This window comes from Calidris pugnax, unplaced genomic scaffold (assembly GCF_001431845.1).
Source record: "Calidris pugnax isolate Ruff unplaced genomic scaffold, ASM143184v1 scaffold123, whole genome shotgun sequence".
In the NCBI taxonomy this organism is placed as follows: Eukaryota; Metazoa; Chordata; class Aves; order Charadriiformes; family Scolopacidae; genus Calidris; species Calidris pugnax.
The window spans coordinates 1,146,040-1,169,409 of record NW_015090876.1 but is presented as its reverse complement, the minus strand read 5'-3'; the positions used below and the strand labels follow the sequence as shown (position 1 = coordinate 1,169,409).

Here is a 23,370-nt window from a genome sequence, read left to right as displayed (position 1 = left end):
CACAGTCTAGGATAAATCCAACTGGATGCTTAATTTCTGCAACTTTGAAGTGTCAGAATACCCTTCTACAGCCACTGAAAGCAACCCCGGACTGATGCCTGGGGCATATAACAAAGAGACAACTCAACCTTCAGCCAGTTCAGTTCACCAGCTGGGTCACTACACAGCCACAAAATATTAGCACAGAGAGGTAGCAGCAGTGATATAAATACAGGCTGCTATCAAACATACCTGTGGGACCTTGCTTCTGGGCCAAAGGAGCTGCACACACACATCCCCGTGCTACTACACAATGCTGAATATGCTGCGTACTAAATGTACAAGCTCAAGCATTTAAAAGAAAAAAGGGCAAAAAGACAGCTTCACAACTGGGGATTCTTCTGTCATGTTCAAGGGGAGACTGGTTTTAGACAGTGTTCTACAGAAGAATATAAGAAAGCTGGGTCACTACAGAGCCACAAAATATTAGCACAGAGAGGTAGTAGCAGTGATATAAATACAGGCTGCTATCAAACATACCTGTGGGACCTTGCTTCTGGGCCAAAGGAGCTGCACACACACATCCCCGTGCTACTACACAATGCTGAATATGCTGCGTACTAAATGTACAAGCTCAAGCATTTAAAAGAAAAAAGGGCAAAAAGACAGCTTCACAACTGGGGATTCTTCTGTCATGTTCAAGGAGAGACTGGTTTTAGACAGTGTTCTATAGAAGAACATAAGAAAGTCCTCCTAATTCAAGAAAATCATAACTTTCAGTAATATCACTTCCTAAAAATGAAAAGCAAGTGAGGAAATGGATGGAAGACAACAAGTTCTTGTCTTCCTGACACGTATTAGGGATGAACAAGTAAACAGTCTGTTTTATGATGGATGTCACTTGCATGCAATTAGATTTTAATAAGAAGGCTTTAATTATACTTCAACTAAAAAGAGTGCATGTTATTTGTTTTGCATCCTTCTTTTGACTTACGCAAAAAAGGTATTTTTGGTATTGAGTCAGTACTGCAGACTTGATCAGGAAAGAAAGCTCTTACCACGTATTAGGGTAACAGCAACATGTTTCCTGTTCAAGGGACCTCAGATCACTTGCTGGTAACATCCCCAAAGTTAGTCTTTTTGCTGGTAACATCCCCAAAGCTAGCCTCAGTCCTGAGTAGCTCTACCAGCAATCACGGGACAGAGAAGACGCACTGATAAACTTCCAGGTGAAGTGCTCAGCCAGCAGCATCCCTTATTTCTAGCCTTGAAGACACAGATTTATTTCTCCTCATTCAAATGTGTATGAAACCAGCCCGGTGCCCTCACGAGCCCTCCGTAACGCCACAACTGCTGGCATGCACAAGTTACAAATATCAGGCTTTCTCCTGCCATTCTCAATAACGCTGTTGTGGGATGGAGCTCTGAAGGACTTGATCATCCAAATACCTTTAGATTATTTCTCAAACATTTACAGTTCCTCTTCAGATGAACAGGAGAGTTTCAGCTCAGCAAAAGCAAGGGTGACATTTGCTTGGTAAGGATGACAAAAGCCCCAAAACACACATACACTCTGCAGTTCCCCCTGCCCGGCATCCTTTTCTCCATTCCTTTTCATCTTTTGCCTTGTGACTTTCAGTAACGCACATTCCAGGCTGCAAAGGTAATTCTATAATCAGTCCCAGCTCAGAAATCAGTAAAAAGGCACAACCACAAGCGAGGGGAGCTGGGAAGGGAGCAGACCTGACTCTATCCTGACTCCTCTGCGCTTCCCATAAATATTGAATGCACCTTTCGGCAAACCAACACGCTGGAGACCGGTACAACACAGCCTGTCAGCCCCTGCACACTGGCAATGCAACCTGACAGCTGTTATTTATAATTCATTAGCCTACTTTGGGGCAGCTTCTGCCAGCTGCTCCATCTTCCCCACCCCTGCCCCCCCCACCACAACTGACTCTTTCTCTGGGATGACTTACATCTCCCCAGCCAAGCCTCTAAACAGCAATTAGCAAAACCTGGGTAGAGAGGAGGGCAGTGAGGATTGCTTTGAGTGCCTCACCTCGGGCAGACCACACAAACGACTGTCCACAACTACTCAGCCAAGGAAAGGGCTGCTCCTCCCAAGCTCATAAATCACACTCAATGGCTATAGAAAAAAAAATAATGGACTGAAGCACACCTGCTCTGAGAGAAGGGCACAGCAGAAGCCATCCACAGCATCACCCCCAGGGACCTAAAGGAGCTGTGATCTTGTCACCTATTTATTTTAAAATCACCAAACCACTACAAGTTTCTTTTAGTCTCCCACAGGGCTATCAAGTTTACATCGCCTTTGTAGGTGCCTTAAGTGGTGTGACACGCCGCCCATAGAGAGCTCCAGAAACATCTCCTTAGGGCCTTCTGGATCATCCCTGGTGGGCAGATTACAGAGGAGAGCTCCCGATATCATCATAGTTTGCAGCTTGTAAGCCCAGGATAAAGATTTGCTGGTTATGAGCGAAGTGAAAAGCAGCAGAGTGAAAGAAGGGCTTCCCTTGCTTCACCCTGGAAGGCAGGATCAACGAGGCTTCGCTGCGGTAGCGCTGGCTTTGCAGCTGACGAGTGTGACACTCTGTACATAAAATGGGCTTTCCAAAATGGCAAAGCCAGCAGGAGCAGCTTTTTCCCTGCACTGAACCCAGCGTGCTAATAGCTGTGGTGCTTTAAAACTAAAGCTACTGAAGCTGCCTTAAAGCCATCCTGTGCTGCAAAGCCTGGAAATTAAAAGGAGGGTGACCCCTGCCTCCAGGCCACCAGGATGGGAAAGAGGAAAAGAGCAGGAGGCACCTTTACCAGTTTTAATGTGATGGAGACTCTCCTGTACAACACCAAACCTCCCATTTCTGTCCGGAGAACAGCTACACGAACCCATCGTTTGCACTCTGCTAACAGCTCCAGGCCATTTCTTTCTATAATTATCTTTCTGATGCATTTTCCTCTCACGGAAAATTCCTGAAGGTTGGATGTGATTTTTGAAGCCAGCCTTTTGGGCAACCCGGTTCACAGAAGGGTCAGGCAGGGTCACGTTTGCAGCCGTCTGTGCCTGCTGTCGCCAGCAGCCATCCTCCTGACCCACGCTCTTGGTGTGCAGGCAATGTGGGAGCAGAAGGCAAGGAAGGGAACTACCCAAAATGCTTTATTTTTGCAAAGGCTGCTCTTCCTAGAAAGGAAAGTAGAGCTGCCTGCTAAAGACAGCTTCAGCTGCTAGAACTGCTTATTCCTTCTGCAACCATGGAGACTTACTATTCACTTCAAAGCTCAGCTGAAATGCAAAAATGGCATCACGCACCCGCCAAAAGGCAGTGAGAAGGTCTGTGGGGTAAAAAGCAATCAGAAAAAGAGATCCTACTTTAAAAAAAAAGTATTAATCCCCACACCTAGCTTTTCCCCAGCCCTTCTTCATCTCTGCTCGAACATTCTCTAAGCAGCTGGCACTTTACATATTCACCCAGATGAGACTCTCTCTGTGGGTTCAATCATCAGAGAAAGCTGAAGCATATCACCTGGGATGTCAAAGGAAGAAGCCTCTTTTGGCCAGATTTTCTTGCCCAGGTAACATGTTCTCCACCCGGAGTTTTGTTTCCCTACGGCAACAGTCTGACAGCAAAGGGAGGTATCTGCATAACGCTTGTATTTCTCTCAGAGAACCTACTCTTGTACCGGTGAAATCAGCCATCGGGGGCCTTCAGCAAGGAGCTCATAGCCATCCCACATGCTCTCCACTCAAAGCTCTCTGCTAATCAGGAGTCCAATAAAACCATGGAGGAAAATACAGCTTCTCAACACTGACATCAGCTTATCAGGATTCTTGAAAGTGCTTATTTGGGCAAACTCTTTTCTGCAGTGCCCGCTGAGCTCAAGCAGTAACTGTGCAACCACCACACGCCCCACGTCGGGTTTTGTCCTGACCTTACTTCAAGAGAGGAAGGGGAGGTGGTGGCAGTGTCAGTCCTCGTGTCATTCAGCTCTGGGCTTAGAAGCAGATGAGAGTAAATCAGTGAGAAGCCAATTAGGAGGCTGCAAGCGACAAGAGCGCTGGCTGCTTGTATCTGAGTAGCAAAGTGTCAGCATCCAGCCTGACCAGCTTGGCTGGACTGGAGGCAAAAGGCTCCATTATCCGTCCCCTGAGGTTTGCAGTTCCTTCAGATGAAGCAAGTGTCTGTTCACCACGCAGATTTCCAGTAAGAGAATCTGGAGAAAGCTCTTCCTGTTGTTTCGACAGATTGTGCCTTTTTATTTAATTTTATGCAATAAGTCATCTGATAATAACATAATATCAATGAAAAAAAACAAGAATGAGACCAGAAGATGGCCTCCTGCTTCGAAAATAAACATCTTGGCTGCACCAAGTCCTTTTACGAGCAGCAGGAGCTGATTATACAGCCACCGTTCAACTCCATTGGCTTTATCTCAATTAATGAATACTGCACGAGTTAGGCACATATGTCAGCCTCTTCTGCAAAATGATTTAAGTCTTTCCTTCTCCAGGAAACCTGCATTAAGGCTCTGCTCCCACTCTTTCCCCTGGCTTTTTTTTTTTAAATGCAGCACATTTTATCTACAAAACAAGAACATCTCTCCAGCTAAAAACCTGACAACAATAATAATGCACTTAATCAGATTATTCTCAGCTCCATTAATTCTATTTAGATTTGCAAACAGCAATTAATACACAAACAGGAATATTAACATACTAGTTGCTCAGTATCCAACACGGTTATTTTTCTATGAAAACTCCTATAATCACCACCAGCAAAGAAGCATTGCGAATATGCAATATCAGACCTCAGAAAACTCCTATAATCACCACCAGCAAAGAAGCATTGCGAATATTCAGACCTCGATGACTCAATCCTAGTCTGAATGCCAGAGCATAGGGCTGGGAATATCACAACACAGTATATTTAAAAACAACAACTAAAAGTAGTGATTAAAGGGGGAAAATTGTCCCAGCATTAAAAATCTTCTTAAGATTACTTGGGTTCTTATATCCTTAAAAAGAGATGGAAGCACCTGTGTGCCATACCCCAGTACAGGCCAAATGCAGACATCTAAGCAAGACTGAAGCCCAACTTCAGCTCAAGTGATTCCCAAGGTAAAGGTGATGCCTACATAATATGGTAACTCCCAATGGATTCTTCTTCCATGGACTACCTGAGCCTCTCCACCCACTCACACCCTGTCTTACTCATTTCTTTTCTCAACTGAAATAACACTATTTCACCTTCCATAGGTGAAATAGCTGGAGCAACCTTAAAAGTGTTTTGGCATCATCTGTCAATCCAGCTGTCAATGTCAGAGAGCATCACCCCCAGAGCAGAGGCAACAAACCAGAGTGTGACAAGTCCTGTGCACTGGAACTGGGAGCCTTCAAACAGGGTGGCTTCCTCCAAGAGGATGGCATTGATGCTGGCTCTCAGCTGCCTGCCCAGTCTCCTTCAGCTCATCACCCTGCCTTGTATATATGGCTCAACTGATCTCAAAGCAGCTGCTACAATTTATAGTCAAGCATATTAAGGGATGCCAACACTTCTTTCAGACTTTTAAAGATGTTTCTAAGGAGCCATCACTGGGATCAGTGCCATTGAGCAGTGCCACACTGCAGTCCTCGTGGTGTGATCTTCCTTCCTGCTCAGGTGCTCAGGATGATCCAGACATCGGGGAACAAGTCCTATTGCTGTAGCCTCTAGACAGTAAACTATGACACAGCAGTGAAAATCCACATGGGAAGGCTCAACATTCAACCATCCCCAAACCAGCTGCCTGGTGCGATGGCAGGCTCAGAACTTAGACTACCGGTGAAATCAGCCATCGGGGGCCTTCAGCAAGGAGCTCATAGCCATCCCACATGCTCTCCACTCAAAGCTCTCTGCTAATCAGGAGTCCAATAAAACCATGGAGGAAAATACAGCTTCTCAACACTGACATCAGCTTATCAGGATTCTTGAAAGTGCTTATTTGGGCAAACTCTTTTCTGCAGTGCCCGCTGAGCTCAAGCAGTAACTGTGCAACCACCACACGCCCCACGTCGGGTTTTGTCCTGACCTTACTTCAAGAGAGGAAGGGGAGGTGGTGGCAGTGTCAGTCCTCGTGTCATTCAGCTCTGGGCTTAGAAGCAGATGAGAGTAAATCAGTGAGAAGCCAATTAGGAGGCTGCAAGCGACAAGAGCGCTGGCTGCTTGTATCTGAGTAGCAAAGTGTCAGCATCCAGCCTGACCAGCTTGGCTGGACTGGAGGCAAAAGGCTCCATTATCCGTCCCCTGAGGTTTGCAGTTCCTTCAGATGAAGCAAGTGTCTGTTCACCACGCAGATTTCCAGTAAGAGAATCTGGAGAAAGCTCTTCCTGTTGTTTCGACAGATTGTGCCTTTTTATTTAATTTTATGCAATAAGTCATCTGATAATAACATAATATCAATGAAAAAAAACAAGAATGAGACCAGAAGATGGCCTCCTGCTTCGAAAATAAACATCTTGGCTGCACCAAGTCCTTTTACGAGCAGCAGGAGCTGATTATACAGCCACCGTTCAACTCCATTGGCTTTATCTCAATTAATGAATACTGCACGAGTTAGGCACATATGTCAGCCTCTTCTGCAAAATGATTTAAGTCTTTCCTTCTCCAGGAAACCTGCATTAAGGCTCTGCTCCCACTCTTTCCCCTGGCTTTTTTTTTTTAAATGCAGCACATTTTATCTACAAAACAAGAACATCTCTCCAGCTAAAAACCTGACAACAATAATAATGCACTTAATCAGATTATTCTCAGCTCCATTAATTCTATTTAGATTTGCAAACAGCAATTAATACACAAACAGGAATATTAACATACTAGTTGCTCAGTATCCAACACGGTTATTTTTCTATGAAAACTCCTATAATCACCACCAGCAAAGAAGCATTGCGAATATGCAATATCAGACCTCAATGACTCAATCCTAGTCTGAATGCCAGAGCATAGGGCTGGGAATATCACAACACAGTATATTTAAAAACAACAACTAAAAGTAGTGATTAAAGGGGGAAAATTGTCCCAGCATTAAAAATCTTCTTAAGATTACTTGGGTTCTTATATCCTTAAAAAGAGATGGAAGCACCTGTGTGCCATACCCCAGTACAGGCCAAATGCAGACATCTAAGCAAGACTGAAGCCCAACTTCAGCTCAAGTGATTCCCAAGGTAAAGGTGATGCCTACATAATATGGTAACTCCCAATGGATTCTTCTTCCATGGACTACCTGAGCCTCTCCACCCACTCACACCCTGTCTTACTCATTTCTTTTCTCAACTGAAATAACACTATTTCACCTTCCATAGGTGAAATAGCTGGAGCAACCTTAAAAGTGTTTTGGCATCATCTGTCAATCCAGCTGTCAATGTCAGAGAGCATCACCCCCAGAGCAGAGGCAACAAACCAGAGTGTGACAAGTCCTGTGCACTGGAACTGGGAGCCTTCAAACAGGGTGGCTTCCTCCAAGAGGATGGCATTGATGCTGGCTCTCAGCTGCCTGCCCAGTCTCCTTCAGCTCATCACCCTGCCTTGTATATATGGCTCAACTGATCTCAAAGCAGCTGCTACAATTTATAGTCAAGCATATTAAGGGATGCCAACACTTCTTTCAGACTTTTAAAGATGTTTCTAAGGAGCCATCACTGGGATCAGTGCCACTGAGCAGTGCCACACTGCAGTCCTCGTGGTGTGATTTTCCTTCCTGCTCAGGTGCCCAGGACTCTTCTGACATCGGGGAACAAGACCTATTTCTGGAGCTTCCAGATATTAAACTATGACACAGCAGTGAAAATCCACATGGGAAGGCTCAACATTCAACCATCCCCAAACCAGCTGCCTGGTGCGATGGCAGGCTCAGAACTTAGACTGATTTCCTTCTGAAAAAAAAAAAAAAAAGGAGGAAAAAGCACTCACAACCGCTCACCGGCTGCCTAACAGCAGGGAGCTGACACACCAGCAGCCCACAGAAGGGGCCACCCTTCCAACTCAAGCCTGTGACAACACCTGCTCTTCCTCCTCTTCAGTGTTTCACTGAGCCCCATTCACTGTTATTTATGGAGCCTCAACAACTGTTGTAGCTGGCGGCGCTGCCAGAACAGAGCCTGATTTCACCCGGGGGAGGTGACTGTCCCTGCCAGGGGAAACAGGAGGGAGGACAGGAATGTCAGGCCTGCACTCACCGTTAGCCTCTAAACGAATGATACTGATTAACGAAAAACTGCAGGAGCCAAGCAGACGAGGACAACTGAAATGGAGAAGTAGCACGGAGGAGCATTTCTTCAGTTACCCAGGGTCAATTTAATTGTTACCAATCCAGAGCTGATTTGGGTTACCAAATTATTACAGCACACAGCTGGCATCAGCATCAGCTATGTCCCCCTCGGCCTCACTGACCCATGTGCCTCCTTGAAGAACCAGGAGGCCAGCTTGGTACCTGAAGACACGTCTTTGTCACCTTCACAGCCAACACAGGCTTTTCCTCTTGGGTGGTGTTCAACTTTCATTCTCTTCCCTTATTGCATTTCTTTGATACAGAGAGAGCCGTGTGGCTCTACCCTTTCCTTTCCAGGAAATCAATAAATAAAGCATTCCAAAAATAAGCTGTTGGGCAGTAACATCAGCTGTAGATACTCTCTTATACCATGTTCTGCCTCCAGATATAAACATTTCTTATTGCATCCAATCTCCACATCCTCAGCCACAGCTACACACCTCATCTCCTCTCAGTTGCACAGTAAGAGGCAGCATTTGGCTAAAGACATGGCTAAGCACACGGCCAAACACCAGACCTTCTGTAGACAAGGCAAAGATTCTCTGATTTCACTAAATAAGAGCCAGGAAAACCACAAGTGGCTCCTTTTGCAAATCAGTGTCACTGCTTATTTGTGTTTTATCATACACAGAGCCATATAGAGGAGTTATCAGGGGAGAGAAGGTAGGAGAAAATAAAAGTTAACTTTGTTAACTAAGCAGCAAACTCAGTTCTGAAAAATCATTTTCCTTTTTAGCACTTATGGCATCTCCACTGGCAGGTGCCCAACCACTTTTTTGTTACACCACGGTTCTGAAAGCCACTTTTGCCCTGCCTGAGGTCCCAGTTGGAGGCGCCCCTCATCTCATCAAGCACTTCAGTCTAAATTAGGAGTCACAAACCCCAAATCCATCAGTGCTTCAGCTGGATGCCACTGTGATGCAGGCATATTGCTTTAAATGGAACAGGATTAACAAAGCAGTCAAAATACTGCATTTATAATGGAAAGGGAAATTCATACTTCTCTGTGGCTGTTTCCATTCATTTACCCTCTAAATTAGCTTTAAAAAGACTCCTATTTATAGCCCCCATTAAGAGAAAAAAAATGATATGTATTTGTTGGTAACAGATACAAAAATAAGTATCCTAGATTCAGGAATACAGACCTAAGAGCAAGTTTTAAAAATGACAACTCAAACGGCACACTGCTATTGCCGCAGTTCTGTCACTCAGAGAGGAGAACAAGATTCAAAATAATCCAGGAGCTGCTGTTCCATCTTATCAGTTATTTCCACCTAAGGTCCAAGACAGAAGAAAGATTCTGAGGGCTCTTCTGACAAAGTAAAGTATCTATGTGCACTTCGGACCAGGGTATAAATGCTTCTTTGGGGAGAGCATTGGTTTTCCTGAGCTCCACACATATTTGTTTTTCCCACTGTGTGCCAGCTCCTCTGTTCCAAACAACACCTTAAATTCCTGGCCACTGCCATGCACCTGTGTGACACCTGGAGCCATTGTACCCCAAAGCCAGTCCCAGCACTTACCAGCACTAAGCACCGCATTTTCTTCAACCACTTTGGAGACATAAGCATCAGGGTTAATACAGAAGTCACTGGAGCCCTAGATAGATGCAAGACAAAAGAGAAAAGGAAGATCAAAGAACACCCATATCAAAGAGCAGTTGAGCCAGGTTAATGTCAGGGAACCCTCTGCTACAAGGGTGTTTCAGATGCTGAAGTGTCTCATCGTCAGCCCCACCAGCACTGGAGCACTGGCACCCCACCACAGAGGGAGGAGGAGCAGCTCTGGACTTTTTCATAGATGCAAAACTGCTAGGACTGCTACCTCGAACAAAATTAACTATAAAACAGGCACAGTGTAACATTAATGTCCCGTCAGATAAACCTGAAGCAAAGGGTTGACAGGACTTGGATGAGAGCCACTTACCACTACCCTCTGCTACAAGGGTGTTTCAGATGCTGAAGTGTCTCATCGTCAGCCCCACCAGCACTGGAGCACTGGCACCCCACCACAGAGGGAGGAGGAGCAGCTCTGGACTTTTTCATAGATGCAAAACTGCTAGGACTGCTACCTCGAACAAGATTAACTATAAAACAGGCACAGTGTAACATTAATGTCCCGTCAGATAAACCTGCAGCAAAGGGTTGATGGGACTTGGATGAGAGCCACTTACCACCGCGACAGCCAACTCCAGACCCAGGGATCCCCAGCTGACAATCAGGGCAAACACCCCGAGCAAGCACACCCTGTGGGAGACAGACAGATGGCAGATGTAGAAGCTCTGAGTTCAAGCAGATCCTGTCACAAGATGTATTATGTGGAGTCCAAAGCAATTACCAAACCCAAGAAATTACCAACAACCGTATCTTCAGATAAACCATTCCATTTTACATGTCATGGACAGCAGCAACCAGAGAAGTTTATGTCCAGTTCTTGGTTTCCACGTTACCTGGCCCTGGGGCCACAGGGGAAGGAAGAAGAGGGTGGAAGCAAAGTCTTACCCTGCTTCTAGCAGGGAAGCCAGAGACAGAGGGGTAGCCACGGGGAAGGCAGATTGGCAGATGGATGATGGCTTCAAGCTGGAGGGGAACAGATTTAGACTGGAGATTAGGAGAAGGTTCTTCACTGTGAGGGTGGTGGAGCACTGGAACAGGTTGCCCAGGGAGGTGGTTGAGGCCCCTTCCCTGGAGATATTCAAGGAGAGGCTCGATGAGGCCCTGGGCAACCTGGTCTAGTTGGGGGTGTCCCTGCTGACTGCGGGGGGGTCGGACTAGATGGCCTTTGGAGGTCCCTTCCGGCCTGGGCAATTCTATGATTCTATGATCCCATTGCTTCCACTATCCCCATGCCAGTCCAAAGATATTCAAATGAAAATACCTCATACGGCCTGGGCAATTCTATGATTCTATGATCCCACTATCCCCATGCCGGTCCAAAGATATTCAAATGAAAATATCTCATACAAAAAAAACTACAAAAACATACTGGCACAGAAATGGACAATTCCATCCTGTTTCTAGAATAAATGAGTTAAAGTGTGACACTGCAGGGCTACGGAGAGTGGGAGGGAGCACTCGGCCTGTGGTAGGACACCTGGCTTGGGTTCCAGGCTGTGTGTGCCCGGAAAAAACTACAAAAACATACTGGCACAGAACTGGACAATTCCATCCTGTTTCTAGAATAAATGAGTTAAAGTGTGACACTGCAGGGCTACGGAGAGTGGGAGGGAGCACTCGGCCTGTGGTAGGACACCTGGTTTGGGTTCCAGTGTGCCTGACCAGCACCCGAGCACCCCACAGAGCCCAGCAGAGAGACCGTCACCTGCGGGCAAACCGCTCACAGCAAAGGGCTCAGGTGCCCACCGCAGCTGTGCCAGCGCATCGCCGCACAGATTTAAAGGTTTCCTTCTGACAGCTGGACCTCATTACCCACAGAAATAGTGGGAAGTGTCTGCTATTGAGCAGAGAAGGCAGAGGGACGACAGAGCAGTGGTCTGGGTGACATTCAGCTAGCACACGTGGTGGAAAAGGCTCTTGCACTTCCCCAGCCAGCACATTAGCTCTTCACCTTTGCTGTCAGTACGAGCACTACAGGTACTTAGGCAAAAGTGCTCCTCTGCTCCCTCAGGTATGGGGATGCAGACTAATAAGCAGTTTCATTTCATGTGTCCCTGTCTTCAAAGTAAAGGGACACTGGCTCACTCTCTCAGGGATGCTTTTTCCTTCAGGCTTTGAAATACAGGAAAACAAAACAAAAACCTGTTCATAACCAAGCTATTCTTTATTCAAACCCAGCGCAAGCAGATCTGTGAGGATGGGCCATATCTCTTTTCTGCTACATTTGTCTCATTGAAGATCAAAGCTTTAAAAAAATATAAATCCATGGGTCTACATTTTAAAAGATTCATCCCTCAGTTTACAAACTTACTTTAATTCTGAGTAATCCCTATTCTGTGAATGGGATCTGTGAGTCATCTTGCAGAAATAATGGAGCTTCACCAGACTGACCCCTGCAAAGCTCTCTGGAACAAGATGGCTAAAGACTTCACTGTGCTTTTTCCAAAAGGATGCAAAAACCATCAGCCACGGATCCGCAAGGTTCTGTGGTTTTGTGACATAAGGACAACCCGGCTTGGTGCCTCCAGCTGAACACGGTAATCGATTCAATAAGACACATTTGTTATTTTGCTTTAAATGAAGATGACTGGGTCGGTAACTGATTGGTTGGCTACGGGATCGAAAACTGGCATTTCACCACCTTCCTTGGCTGTGACACACTTGCCATGTGCTCCCTTTGGGGAATGCCTTAATATGAACTTCTGGCTAACAGAGAATGAGATTCTAATTTAAACCCTGGGTTTACCATCTGTGCATTCACTTGGACTTTTGTCTGTATAACCTGCCAGGTATGAAGTCATCTGGCAAACAATAAATCTGAATATGCATTCCAATTATTAACGGCATCACCACGTACCAGGATAAACTCTTGGCCATGTCAGTTGTCAAACTGTCACCGTGTTTATGACACCAGCATCTTTGCCAACTATGCCAAGCTAAACCAAGCTACAAGATAGGGAGAGGAATATTTTTTTTTTCCTTATAATGGGGCTCGAGCATGGCAGCATTTGCAGTGCTCTTTAGAACTAGACACACATTAATACTGTGGTACCATGGCAACAAGACTCCTCTTCATAACTGTACAAACCATTGCTTGTTCTCAGTTAAACATTTCTTCAGGTGTGACAGCCGAAGGTAAACAAGAGCAGATCGTGACACAAAAGGCAGGCTACCAGGGTGTGTAGGTACATGCAATGCTTATTATCCATTAGCACATGCCTGCACACTGTAGAGAGCTAAAGGGAGGTTTTTTAAAGCCTGTAAATTTAAGGGAGGATGTTCACTACTGTCTCCCAGTAAAAAGGCTACCAATGCTACCCAGTGAAAGGCAGACTGCTCAGATGAGTTCCTTTGGTGTCCTTGAATGGAGACCAGCACCATCCCATTTTATAGGGCTTAAGAACCTTCCTGTGAACATCTCTCATGTGGCCTTAATCCCATCCACAGAGCTACACTCTACAAAGTCTCTCTACAGTGAGAGACAAACTTAACCTCAGTCTCAGAAGTACTTGAAACCAACTGACAATAGCCCAGAGGTTTAAACTAGCAAACACTTGCATTCAGCTGACCTTCTTTCAGGACTTACCCCATAAGAATGGCCCTGGAGTTTCTAATGAGCCCAAAGAGCACCAGCAAACATATCAGGACGTGGAACAAGAGCAGGCCCAGGTATCCCAGCCACCTGCAGCAAAACAAAAGCCACCCCAACACGTAGTCTGCAAAGGAAAACTTGTGTATAAAAGGCACAGATCAAGAAGCTACCGTGACTCGTGGGAAAAACATAGCCCTGAATATTTGCTGAGGCTGGAATCAAGGCAGGTAAAAGCATTTACACAACAGGCTCAGCATACACAGCTGTTGAGAACAAAACTGGATGCCATCAGGTGAAGAACAGGCGTTGCAGCTTCTTGAACTTCCTAGACATTTGTTAGAAAATGCCTCAGTTATTCCACATGTGTGGACAGAGATTTTCTTTTGTGGAATACATTGGATGCAATCTTTTATTGAAAAAGTTTTTATGTAAGGGTATGGTGTTAACATATGGAACTAGTTCAGTTTTCCACTCTATTTAGTTAATGTGTCAGACAACTACAATGCACTCATTAAGACACAAGAATAGCGCTCTCTGTGGCTCTTTTCTTCCCCAGTTAGAACACGAGCTACAGAATTCGTGCACTGAGAAGTTTCCCTGCAGCTGGTAACACACACACACAGTTAAGCAAAATGTTGTTTTCATGCATTTTGATTTAAACTGGATGCAATTTCGCTGTAAGAAACAAATCAGCTGGGTGGGCCCAGAGCACCTGCAGTGATTTATACAGTCTTTGGCTCAATGACCCAGAACACACACATTATTGCTGCAAAACTGACCAAAACAGATGCTACAATCACTAGGCTACAGCGTGATACACACCTGTACCAGTCATAGAGGTCAATCTGAATTGCCAGCTCCTCCAGAGACAGCTCGTCATTCTTCCAAAAGGGGATCTCAGTTGTTTGCCTGACCAGATCATCCAAGAGACCTTGCAGTTTCTGGATAACATGCAGGTAGTCTGTCTGCTTTGTGAACATCTCCTCCAGGATGAGCAAGTTTGGTTCCACTGTTTGATTCAGGGCCACTGCGGTATCTAGGACCTATAGTACGGGAAAGAAAAAGGGAAAAAAAAAAAAGAGATAAGAGAAAAATAATTGAAGGACAAGAAGTCAAGGAAATGAAAGAGGATTCATCCTTACTAACAAGTTACAGACAGCTTCCAGCTTACCAGTCCTGTCTTAAGAGGCTCAGACTGCTTACCCTTCAAAAGCAACTTATAAGCATCTATAGAGTAGATTTTTTGCAAGTAGTCCAATGATGGCAACTCAGCTGAGCCTTTAACACACATACACATTTTGCAGCCATCTCCAATGATGGCAACTCAGCTGAGCCTTTAAACACACGTACAGATTTTGCAGCCATTAGGGTTGCTGAACGATACCATGAAATTAGAGGTAGTACAGCAACAACCAATTCTACTAAAATGCTAGATTTTACTAAGAGACTTGTCTGCTTTGGCCTGCCTCCTCTTCCGGGTGTGGAAGAGAACTGATCAGAGGCTGTTTTTAGACCTAGCGAAGAGAAGACTTCATTTAACAAGCTGTGTTTGCTTTGATATTTTTAGAAGAGCTGAAGAAAGCACCAATTCCATTAGTGGAAGTTTTAGCACATCTCTAAGCCCGGAGACTAACAAAAAGGAAGAGGAGACACAGGCACAGCCGGATTGAAGAGAAGAGGTGCTGAGCAAGTCTGCTCATTCTCACACTCCCCATTTCCTTGCGTGTCTCCCCTGGTGCTTACCCGGTCCTGGACCCCCGCCACGGTGCGGTTGGCGTGGCGGAGCGAGTACGTCAGCCGGTGGATGCCATCGCTGGTCTCCCCATTCCCATAGAAGCCAACGGCAATTCCAGCACTGCAGAGAAAGCAAGCAAGAGAGGGGAGAGTTAAAGCTAAAAGGCAAGCTATATAACGCATGGTTTATTGCTACAGCACCCTTTGAAGTCACAAAGACAGCTGGGGTAGTCGTGCTCCTCAGCGACCACTAAAAAAATTCACCTGTAAACATTCACCCGTGTTTTCCACACAGCCACCAAGTCTCTGAATAGCATCCATATGACGGACAGTGGAACACCATCCTTTCTCAATGTATATGTTACATTTATGGTAAAATAATGAGAGTTCAGATCTAGCCATGTGCAACCAGAAATCCAGCCAGCCAAGCGGCTCTCCTGTGGCTCCTGCAAGAGCTACCGTTGCTCTATCAGGAGACACGTGCCCTCTCTAGACACAAAATACAGATCGTTTTGTGACATTTTTTAAAAGAAGTTCACAAAGAGCTTGTATTGACTGTTTCCCAATGGTGGTGGTTCCTCTAGACACATTATCCATGCCCTCTTCTCTACACTCTGAAATATCTATGAGCATCATCTATCTTGATTTATCTTCCCATTAGAAGCATTTGTGTCACACTGATTTAGAGTACTGGAAAGGAAGGCTTAATAACTTACTGGGACAAAAGGCTTATTTATTTTTAAAGCAAGTGAATTTCCAGCTTGCAGACACAATTCAACTCCAGCTGCTTAGCAAATTACCACCTATCAGCTGATTTGCCATAACTGTCCACACGTATCAGTCTGCCCCAATTATGAAGTACACCATATTAGCTTAAGCCTCACTTAAAGGAGGAAGATCCTGTAAATGAGTTGTGACCAGGAGATTATCTCATGCAAGTCAGCAATACTTCTGTAAATGAGTTGTGACCAGGAGATTATCTTGTGCAAGTCAGCAATACTTCTATTAAGACATCGCTGCAGGAACTCCCAGTTCCTCTTCCCGAGCCCATTTTTCCTAATAATAGAGGAGGAAAGAACTTGTGAAGGGGTCACACAACTAAACTCAGGGCATTACAGGCATAAACAAACATTACCAAGACCAAATTCTCGTGTCTTACTTAGCTTTAGAGCGCCCAGGATCTTTTCTGGGAAGTTTCTCAAGACACCAAGGTTGCGTTTGTGGTAGTAAAAAGGAAGGTGGTGGTGATTTCGGTGTAAATCTAAAGTTATTCTGGATGAAACATTTAGTTTCTCCAGAACGATTTCGTGCTTGGGTTATAGCATTCCCCTTCAGAGTTCATTTGAAGCAGGAATAAAAGAGGGAGGAACCAAGCCAAACAACAGCCTTCAGAACAAGTAAGCACAGTGCCTTTGTTTAATAGGAAGGGTCACTAAAGGACATTGGGCATTCTTCACCACCATCACCACCCGGCTTGGAAATGAACTCCAGAGTGGGCTTTGTCCAGATAAGAGACCCTCACTCAGATTTGCTCTGGCACACACATCAATCTGCAGTCTGAATGACTGATTCTGCTCCCGTGCCTCTCCTGCAGGACCAGCACCCATGTCACCTTTCCTGGGCTCATCCACTTCAGAACAAGCAAACTGAGCAATGTAGTTCATCTGGCTGCATTTCTATTTTCTCCTCATCCATACAAGAAACAGAAGCAAAGAACATGCACTGCAAGTGGATCCACTATGAAAATCTGTGTCAGCCTCATGCTTTTTCCAACAATTGAATCTCCATAAATTATAGAGAGCTTGGCCCATAAAAGCCTCTGCTGAAGGGTCTTCTAGGGACAGTAGTCAGCCTACATCATATACAGAAAGAGAGGCAGCAGGTTTCTAACTCTTGATATTTAGTGTTAATACAAAATATTAGCCTCTTTCTTCATGAACACCATTCCTCAAACATTTTCCTAATGCAAATGATGCTGATAAGTAAAGCCAGAAAAGCCCTCTGCATTCCTTCCTAGTTGCAGTTATTATCAGAGCTTGATAACGCATGCCTAGGATGAACGGGGGTGGAAGGGATAAAAAAACCAACAAAATCCCCCCCACATACCCCTCCCCTCGAACTACAGAGATTACAGATCCAGAGCTATGCCCAGGATAAGGCAACTCAGCATCCTCTGGTGGGGTGGAAGGGATAAAAAAACCAACAAAATCCCCCCCACATACCCCTCCCCTCGAACTACAGAGATTACAGATCCAGAGCTATGCCCAGGATAAGGCAACTCAGCATCCCATCATGGCAATTGCAAACCTCTGGCTTGAATTTCCCCTTGTTTTATCAGAGCAAAAAAAAATCCACACAGACCCTCTCACTCTCCTGAGCAGCAGAAAACTTTAACAGTTGTTGCTACTATGGACACCAAATAAATTCCAGAACATTCTTGACATTGAATATGCAGATCTGACCCCTTTAATTAGCGAGCGATTTTTATTCAGCCTGTTACAGCCACTAGAAGCCTATTCTTTCAGCAAAGGCTTGGTAAGTGCCCAAAACCTGCTGCTTGGCTCTCAGCAATCCCAGCACAGTAGCGCTGTTTTGGTGGAAAAAACTCAAGAAACAGCACTCTGAAGTAGCAGCAGTCATCACAGCCTTAAAGACACAGCACAGCTCAGTGTATTGGCCAGTTTACTCAAAGGTACCATTTATGAAGTGGTAGCAATTCCAGGCAAGTGACCCCAACCTCGTTACCCCATGCAGGGCAGAACCACCCCAGCAGCCATCCCCATAGGCTTCCCATCCAGCCAGTCACCCCTCGTGAATGAAAACATAAAAGTGACAGGAATTGAGATAAAAGCCACTTAATTCAAGTAACAAATACCTCTGGACACGCGTCTCACACATTTCACTGGAAATTACACATAAAGCATTAATTATTCCATTACTGCCCAGCAAAAGCCAGCTCTGTGTTCACACCTTGTGCCAGCAAGAGCCACTCACAGAGTCATTCCTTTTCCTAGGAGCAAGCTCTACAGTTTTATGGCAGTTCCCCTTTCTCCCATGCTAGAGAAGGAAGGAAACCATCCTTGAAGTCTCAAAATCCAGGCCACGGGCATCTGCCCGGACCCACACTGGGACTGAGGAGGAGGCAGAGCTGAGGGGCAGTGGGGGAAAAGGGGAGAACCACTGCTGTTTGATTTTCTGTTTGCATTTGGCTTCATCTAAATCCAACAGTTGTTTCAAATCCCTGCCTACACACGCTGGTAGAAGTTGCTATTGTTTAAAGCAGATTTAAGGATTTGCGCTAGTTTTTAACTACCTTTTATTTGATTAAAGGGAAACACAGGGGCTCCTTCTATTTAAGCGCTTCCTTTTAAAGTAAAAATAGATCAACTCATCTTAACCCAAGAGCATAAGTCCTGGAGGTCAGGAGAAATCACACAGCTTCTTGCACAAACCCTGAGAGGCTCTTGTAGCCTAAGATACAGCAGACCCATCTCCCAGTACAGGATGCCAAAAACATCACCCAATGGGGGAAGCCTTCATTTCTGTCACGCAGTGTGGATACAAGAACAGCATTCCTGAATGACACAGCTTTTTTTTCCACCCTAGCACCCTCTGGAAGATACTCCAACGCATTTTCAGCGCTTCTATAGGAAAGTCATCTCCACTTCTGCTCTTCTTGCTTCTGTCACACTCCCCTCCCCAGCGCACACACACCTCTCTCCTCCTAAATCCACCCCGTCCCATCCTCAGTTCTTCCTCCCAAACCTACCTTTGTCAGTCTCCTGTCGCTTCCACTACCTCCACCTCTCCTCGCCTTCATTCTCACTAGTATTTTTGAATAAACATCTTAAAAATCAATCTTCCAAGCTCTCCTGGGCCATTTTAAAACTTGCTCCTGCTGTCCAATACTGCATTTAAAAAGCCAGTTGGCTACTTGGTCATTTTCGTAAGTTTTAGGAAACTCACTTTGGTTAAATCAAGAAAACACTGCACTCCTGAGATTCACACTGTCGTCACTGACACACACCCCCACAGAAACAGGATGCTGTGCCAAGACTCAAGAAACTCAAATCCAGAGCATGATTTTCCTGTTATTTGTAGGCAAGACTCATGTGAGCTTAGGACACCCCTTGATAAAGAACCGGAAGAGAATAATCAGATGTAATTCCAAATTATCTTGTAACGTGACCTGCAAAAACCCCTACCTTTCCTGGATTACACAATGTATATGTGAACAGCAGTGTTAATCTGATAGAGAGAGCATATACATGCCTTCTGGTGAAGAGATCCTCCCGATGTAATACCCACACACACAGTGAAACCCCCCTGGGTACCCAGTTACCAGTCTGAAAAGATGAACACTAGCCATTCACATCACATCCTTAGAAATGAATAATCTAACTACACCAAGTCAGCTTTAATTACAGGAACTTCATAAGGAGAGCCCTTTTTAGACTTCATGTTCTCGGGAGAAATGTTAATTTGTCTGTCTAATTACCACCTTGCACTTTCACGCCAGGGGAAAGCGCTATTACTGACACTTGAGAAAGCAAGTTTTCACCATCTATTTGTACCCGTTTTTTTCAGGTACCTTTTCCATGAAGCTTCCTACCCACCTTTGGAGCTGAGCTCCCTTCTGGGAGAGTCAGGGTCACCTACCTGGCGGATGAGGTGATTCATAAGACAACTCCCCCTACACAGAAACCAATCAAAATTGGTAAGGACTAGAAACGAACTAAAAATTCAAGGAATAATCTAGGCAAATCATTCCTGCAGCTTTGTGGCTACAGCAACTGAGAAGACTGATTAGAGACATTTGGCTGGTCATGTTAACCAGTTATGCCTTCCTGCTGGCTCAGCATTCTCCTTTTGCTCAGCAGGAAATATCAAGTCATTAGGGAATTGTGATCCACAGCAGTCAGCAGGATTCACAGTACAAACAGCCCCTGGGACTAACTACTACCTAGATAAGCGTCTACGAGGGATGGCTGGACTTAACTAGAGCTAACTAGTTCCCAGCTAAGATGATGATAGTCCACTTTATGGTATTGAGACCAGTCGCTGTTTGGAACCTCTCACTGCTTTACCATCCAAGCTACTTCTCTCCCCTTATAAACTCCCTCCAGGTCAGCCTACACTCAGGCAGGCATTTGGAATAGCCTTACTCCCCACCACTCAAACACAACAGCATCTGCTGGCCTGGCACTTCAGTTCTGTGTAGCGCACAGCTAGGATAGGATATAGCCATTGGACTAATCTTTAACTAATGGTATCTAGCTGGGACTTCCTGCTAGCACAGATAAGATTCCTTGCGTGTCGGAAGCTGTACCTGCATTTCCAGCCAGACACAGATCACAGAGTGCCAAGGGGCACAGGTTCAAGTGCACTGCCACGTCCAGCTGCTCTCAGAGGGACAGAAAACCCACCTCGGCTTTGCAGGTGAGCAGCAGAACTTGGAGAGCAGCTCCACTCACCACAGATGGTACCAACCTGCTGTCGTTCAAGACAGCCAACCTCAGAGTGCAGATTTAAAACTTAATTAAGAAAGGTTCAAGACAAATACTCATCCAATATCACTGTAGATTCAGGTAGAATCTTAAGTTTTAAGGATGGTCCTGTATTTAACACTTGCAAGAACAAATGGTACGCTAGGGATGAAAACCAATGCTTTGCACTTCGAGGAATCTAAGCAGTTTTCCACCTTGCAAACTTGACTGGGAGTCGCATCAAGTTTCCCAGAATTTATATGTTGACCTTCCAACTTTAAATTGTCTCACACACGCTTCGGGAGATGTACAGAATACCTCTTCTCACCCTTCCTAGAATTAAAAACAAACAACTCCCGCACTCTGCAGCAGCTGTCCTGCACACACATGCTGTGTAACAATAGCTAAGGAGGACCTGTAGCAGCAGCACAAGTATAAATAGCATCAGCTAGAGCTTCTGTAAGAAAGGGTTAGGACCACAGCACCTCCAGTGGATTGGAATGGATGCAGCTGAAGCTCTTGAGAACACTAAAATGAAACGTGACTGATACTGAGATTTCTTATTTGCAAGTTGTTTTGTAGTTTCCCTTCTCATTCCAGGCACCTATTTGCACTCAGGAAAGAATGGACAAGCTCCCTGCAAAGACGGCAGTGTTTGCGAGCACAAGTACCTCTCCTTCTCAACACTGAGCCCCTGCTTCTACAGGCAAATCCATCCCCAGCTGCTAAACTCACAATATGATGTCTGCTCTGCAGTGTTTGTTCCAGTACTTCAGGGGTTTTCTATTCTCTTAAGTGAGTGCCTCCGAAGAACAAATACGCAAATGCATTAGCACAATTTAGCCCTTGAAGAGCTAAGCCTGGCCTTCAAGGAACACACTCTCCTCCAAAAACGATCACGTACCAGATCCACCACCTATCAGCAGGTTAATACAAAGAGTGAGCCATCAGACACCACAAAACACAATCGTCTCATCATCTCCTTTCTGATCCATCTCCTCCCAGACCTGCCAGCCCTGCGGAGGAGCAACTAAGACCACCTGGAGCCTTGGGGAAGAGTAGGATGATGTTTGGAATTGGTAAGAAATGCAGTGCACACATCCATAGAGCTCAGAGTATTCATTCCAGCCAAGTCAAAACAAACTATATCCAAGGCTCTTTCCAGAAGTTTGCAAACAGTACCTGCTTTCAGATGCCCCATCATTAACTTTTAGGAAATGGGGTACTTACCTGTGTTGACCAAAAGAAACCCAATCACAACACAAACAAAATGTAAATTCTCTCCTTTTAACGTCTTCTGCCCATGTTCTCCACTAATTATTTGATTATTCTTGCTTTCAGCAACCCTTCTTTTCACCTCACCTCCAAAAGCCTTCTACTGCTCAGTGACAACGTGAAATGTTGCTGAGACTAGCAGCATTACTAGCAACCCTTGGAGATGGCACGTTAGTACAGATAATGAAATGTAGCAGTCTTACACAGGCTGCAAAATCGGAACGTCCACTCCAGTCAAACACCAATACTTCCAAACCCAGAAGAACAGTATGTGCCTTTTTCTTCTTGATCTACTCTCCCACATTGTCATTCTTTTTGGACACCACATTCTAAGAAATCTCCGTCTAGACCTGATAAATATTTCAACTGTATCCATGCTATTGAAGCGATAAGCTTCTGAGGACACTGTGTCCTTGATTTACCACTTGGAAAGTATCAAGAGCAGGACGTTAGCTATTCCTTTCCACATTGCTCAAGCCATTAGGCAGTTCAGAAGTGGTAGAAAGGAAGAAAACACATTACATACATGTACCAAATGGAAACAGGGATTGCTGCCAACATTGATTAACTACAGACATAGCATAACAAGAGTGAAAATGCACACACAGGATGTACCACCCCAAGTGGGGACCCTAACCCAGAGAAAGTCCCTTCCAAGCACGGACCATACCTGCACACCAGGGTTGCGATGATGACACACCATGCCGTACAGCAGCAGTCAGCATTCAGATGTTCTTCGCTCTTCCGATGGCGGCAGCACAGCCAAAAGGAGTAGAAGAGGAGGAAGAGCAGGTCCAGCGCGAGGCAGGAAAGAGCGATGCCACCCAACAGCAACAGGGCCTGCGGACAGAGAGAGACGGGCGTCACGTCTGACCCTGACATGGCCAGAGCTGGGTTGGGAGTCAGGACCCAGATGTTTGAGGTCTCTGCAATAAGATAGCACGGAAGGCATTACCTTGAAAACAAGTTGTTTTGTGGGTTTTGTATAATTTTTTTATATATATAAACTGGAGGTTTTTAGCCCTGAAAACAAGTTGTTTTGTGGGTTTTGTATATTTTTTTTATTTATATATAAACTGGAGATTTTTAGCCCCGGTTTCTCCCCTCTCTGCATCCCACTCAATGACACCACAGTCTGTACCTAAGCAGGAAAGAGCTGAGCCATTTCGCCTGTCCCAGTCTGCAAACAGCCTAAGTGAATCCGGGAGGGTTTCCCCTTTACCCCTGATCATAGGTCAGCAGATTTAAAGAGGGAAAAAAAATTAAAAAAATAGTTCAGCCAGCTGCCATCTATCTGTACAGTTGTTTAATCCTCATGAATAAATATGCAGGCTTATTCATTAGAAATCCAAGTGCATGAGTGGGT

General features: G+C 45.2%; 1 protein-coding gene across 1 annotated transcript in view; it reads right to left on the bottom strand.

The window, feature by feature from the left end:
- TTYH3 (tweety family member 3) overlaps positions 1 to 22,886 on the bottom strand; it is a 42,661-nt gene extending 19,775 nt beyond the window's left edge. The window contains exons 1-6 of the mRNA XM_014946192.1: positions 22,675 to 22,886; positions 15,253 to 15,364; positions 14,332 to 14,552; positions 13,504 to 13,599; positions 10,475 to 10,547; positions 9,825 to 9,900 (exon numbers count right to left, since the gene is read on the bottom strand). Of these exons, the coding sequence (XP_014801678.1) occupies positions 9,825 to 9,900; positions 10,475 to 10,547; positions 13,504 to 13,599; positions 14,332 to 14,552; positions 15,253 to 15,364; positions 22,675 to 22,886 (790 nt within the window). The remainder of the gene's footprint in view (positions 1 to 9,824; positions 9,901 to 10,474; positions 10,548 to 13,503; positions 13,600 to 14,331; positions 14,553 to 15,252; positions 15,365 to 22,674) is intronic.
- Positions 22,887 to 23,370: the final 484 nt, after the last annotated feature.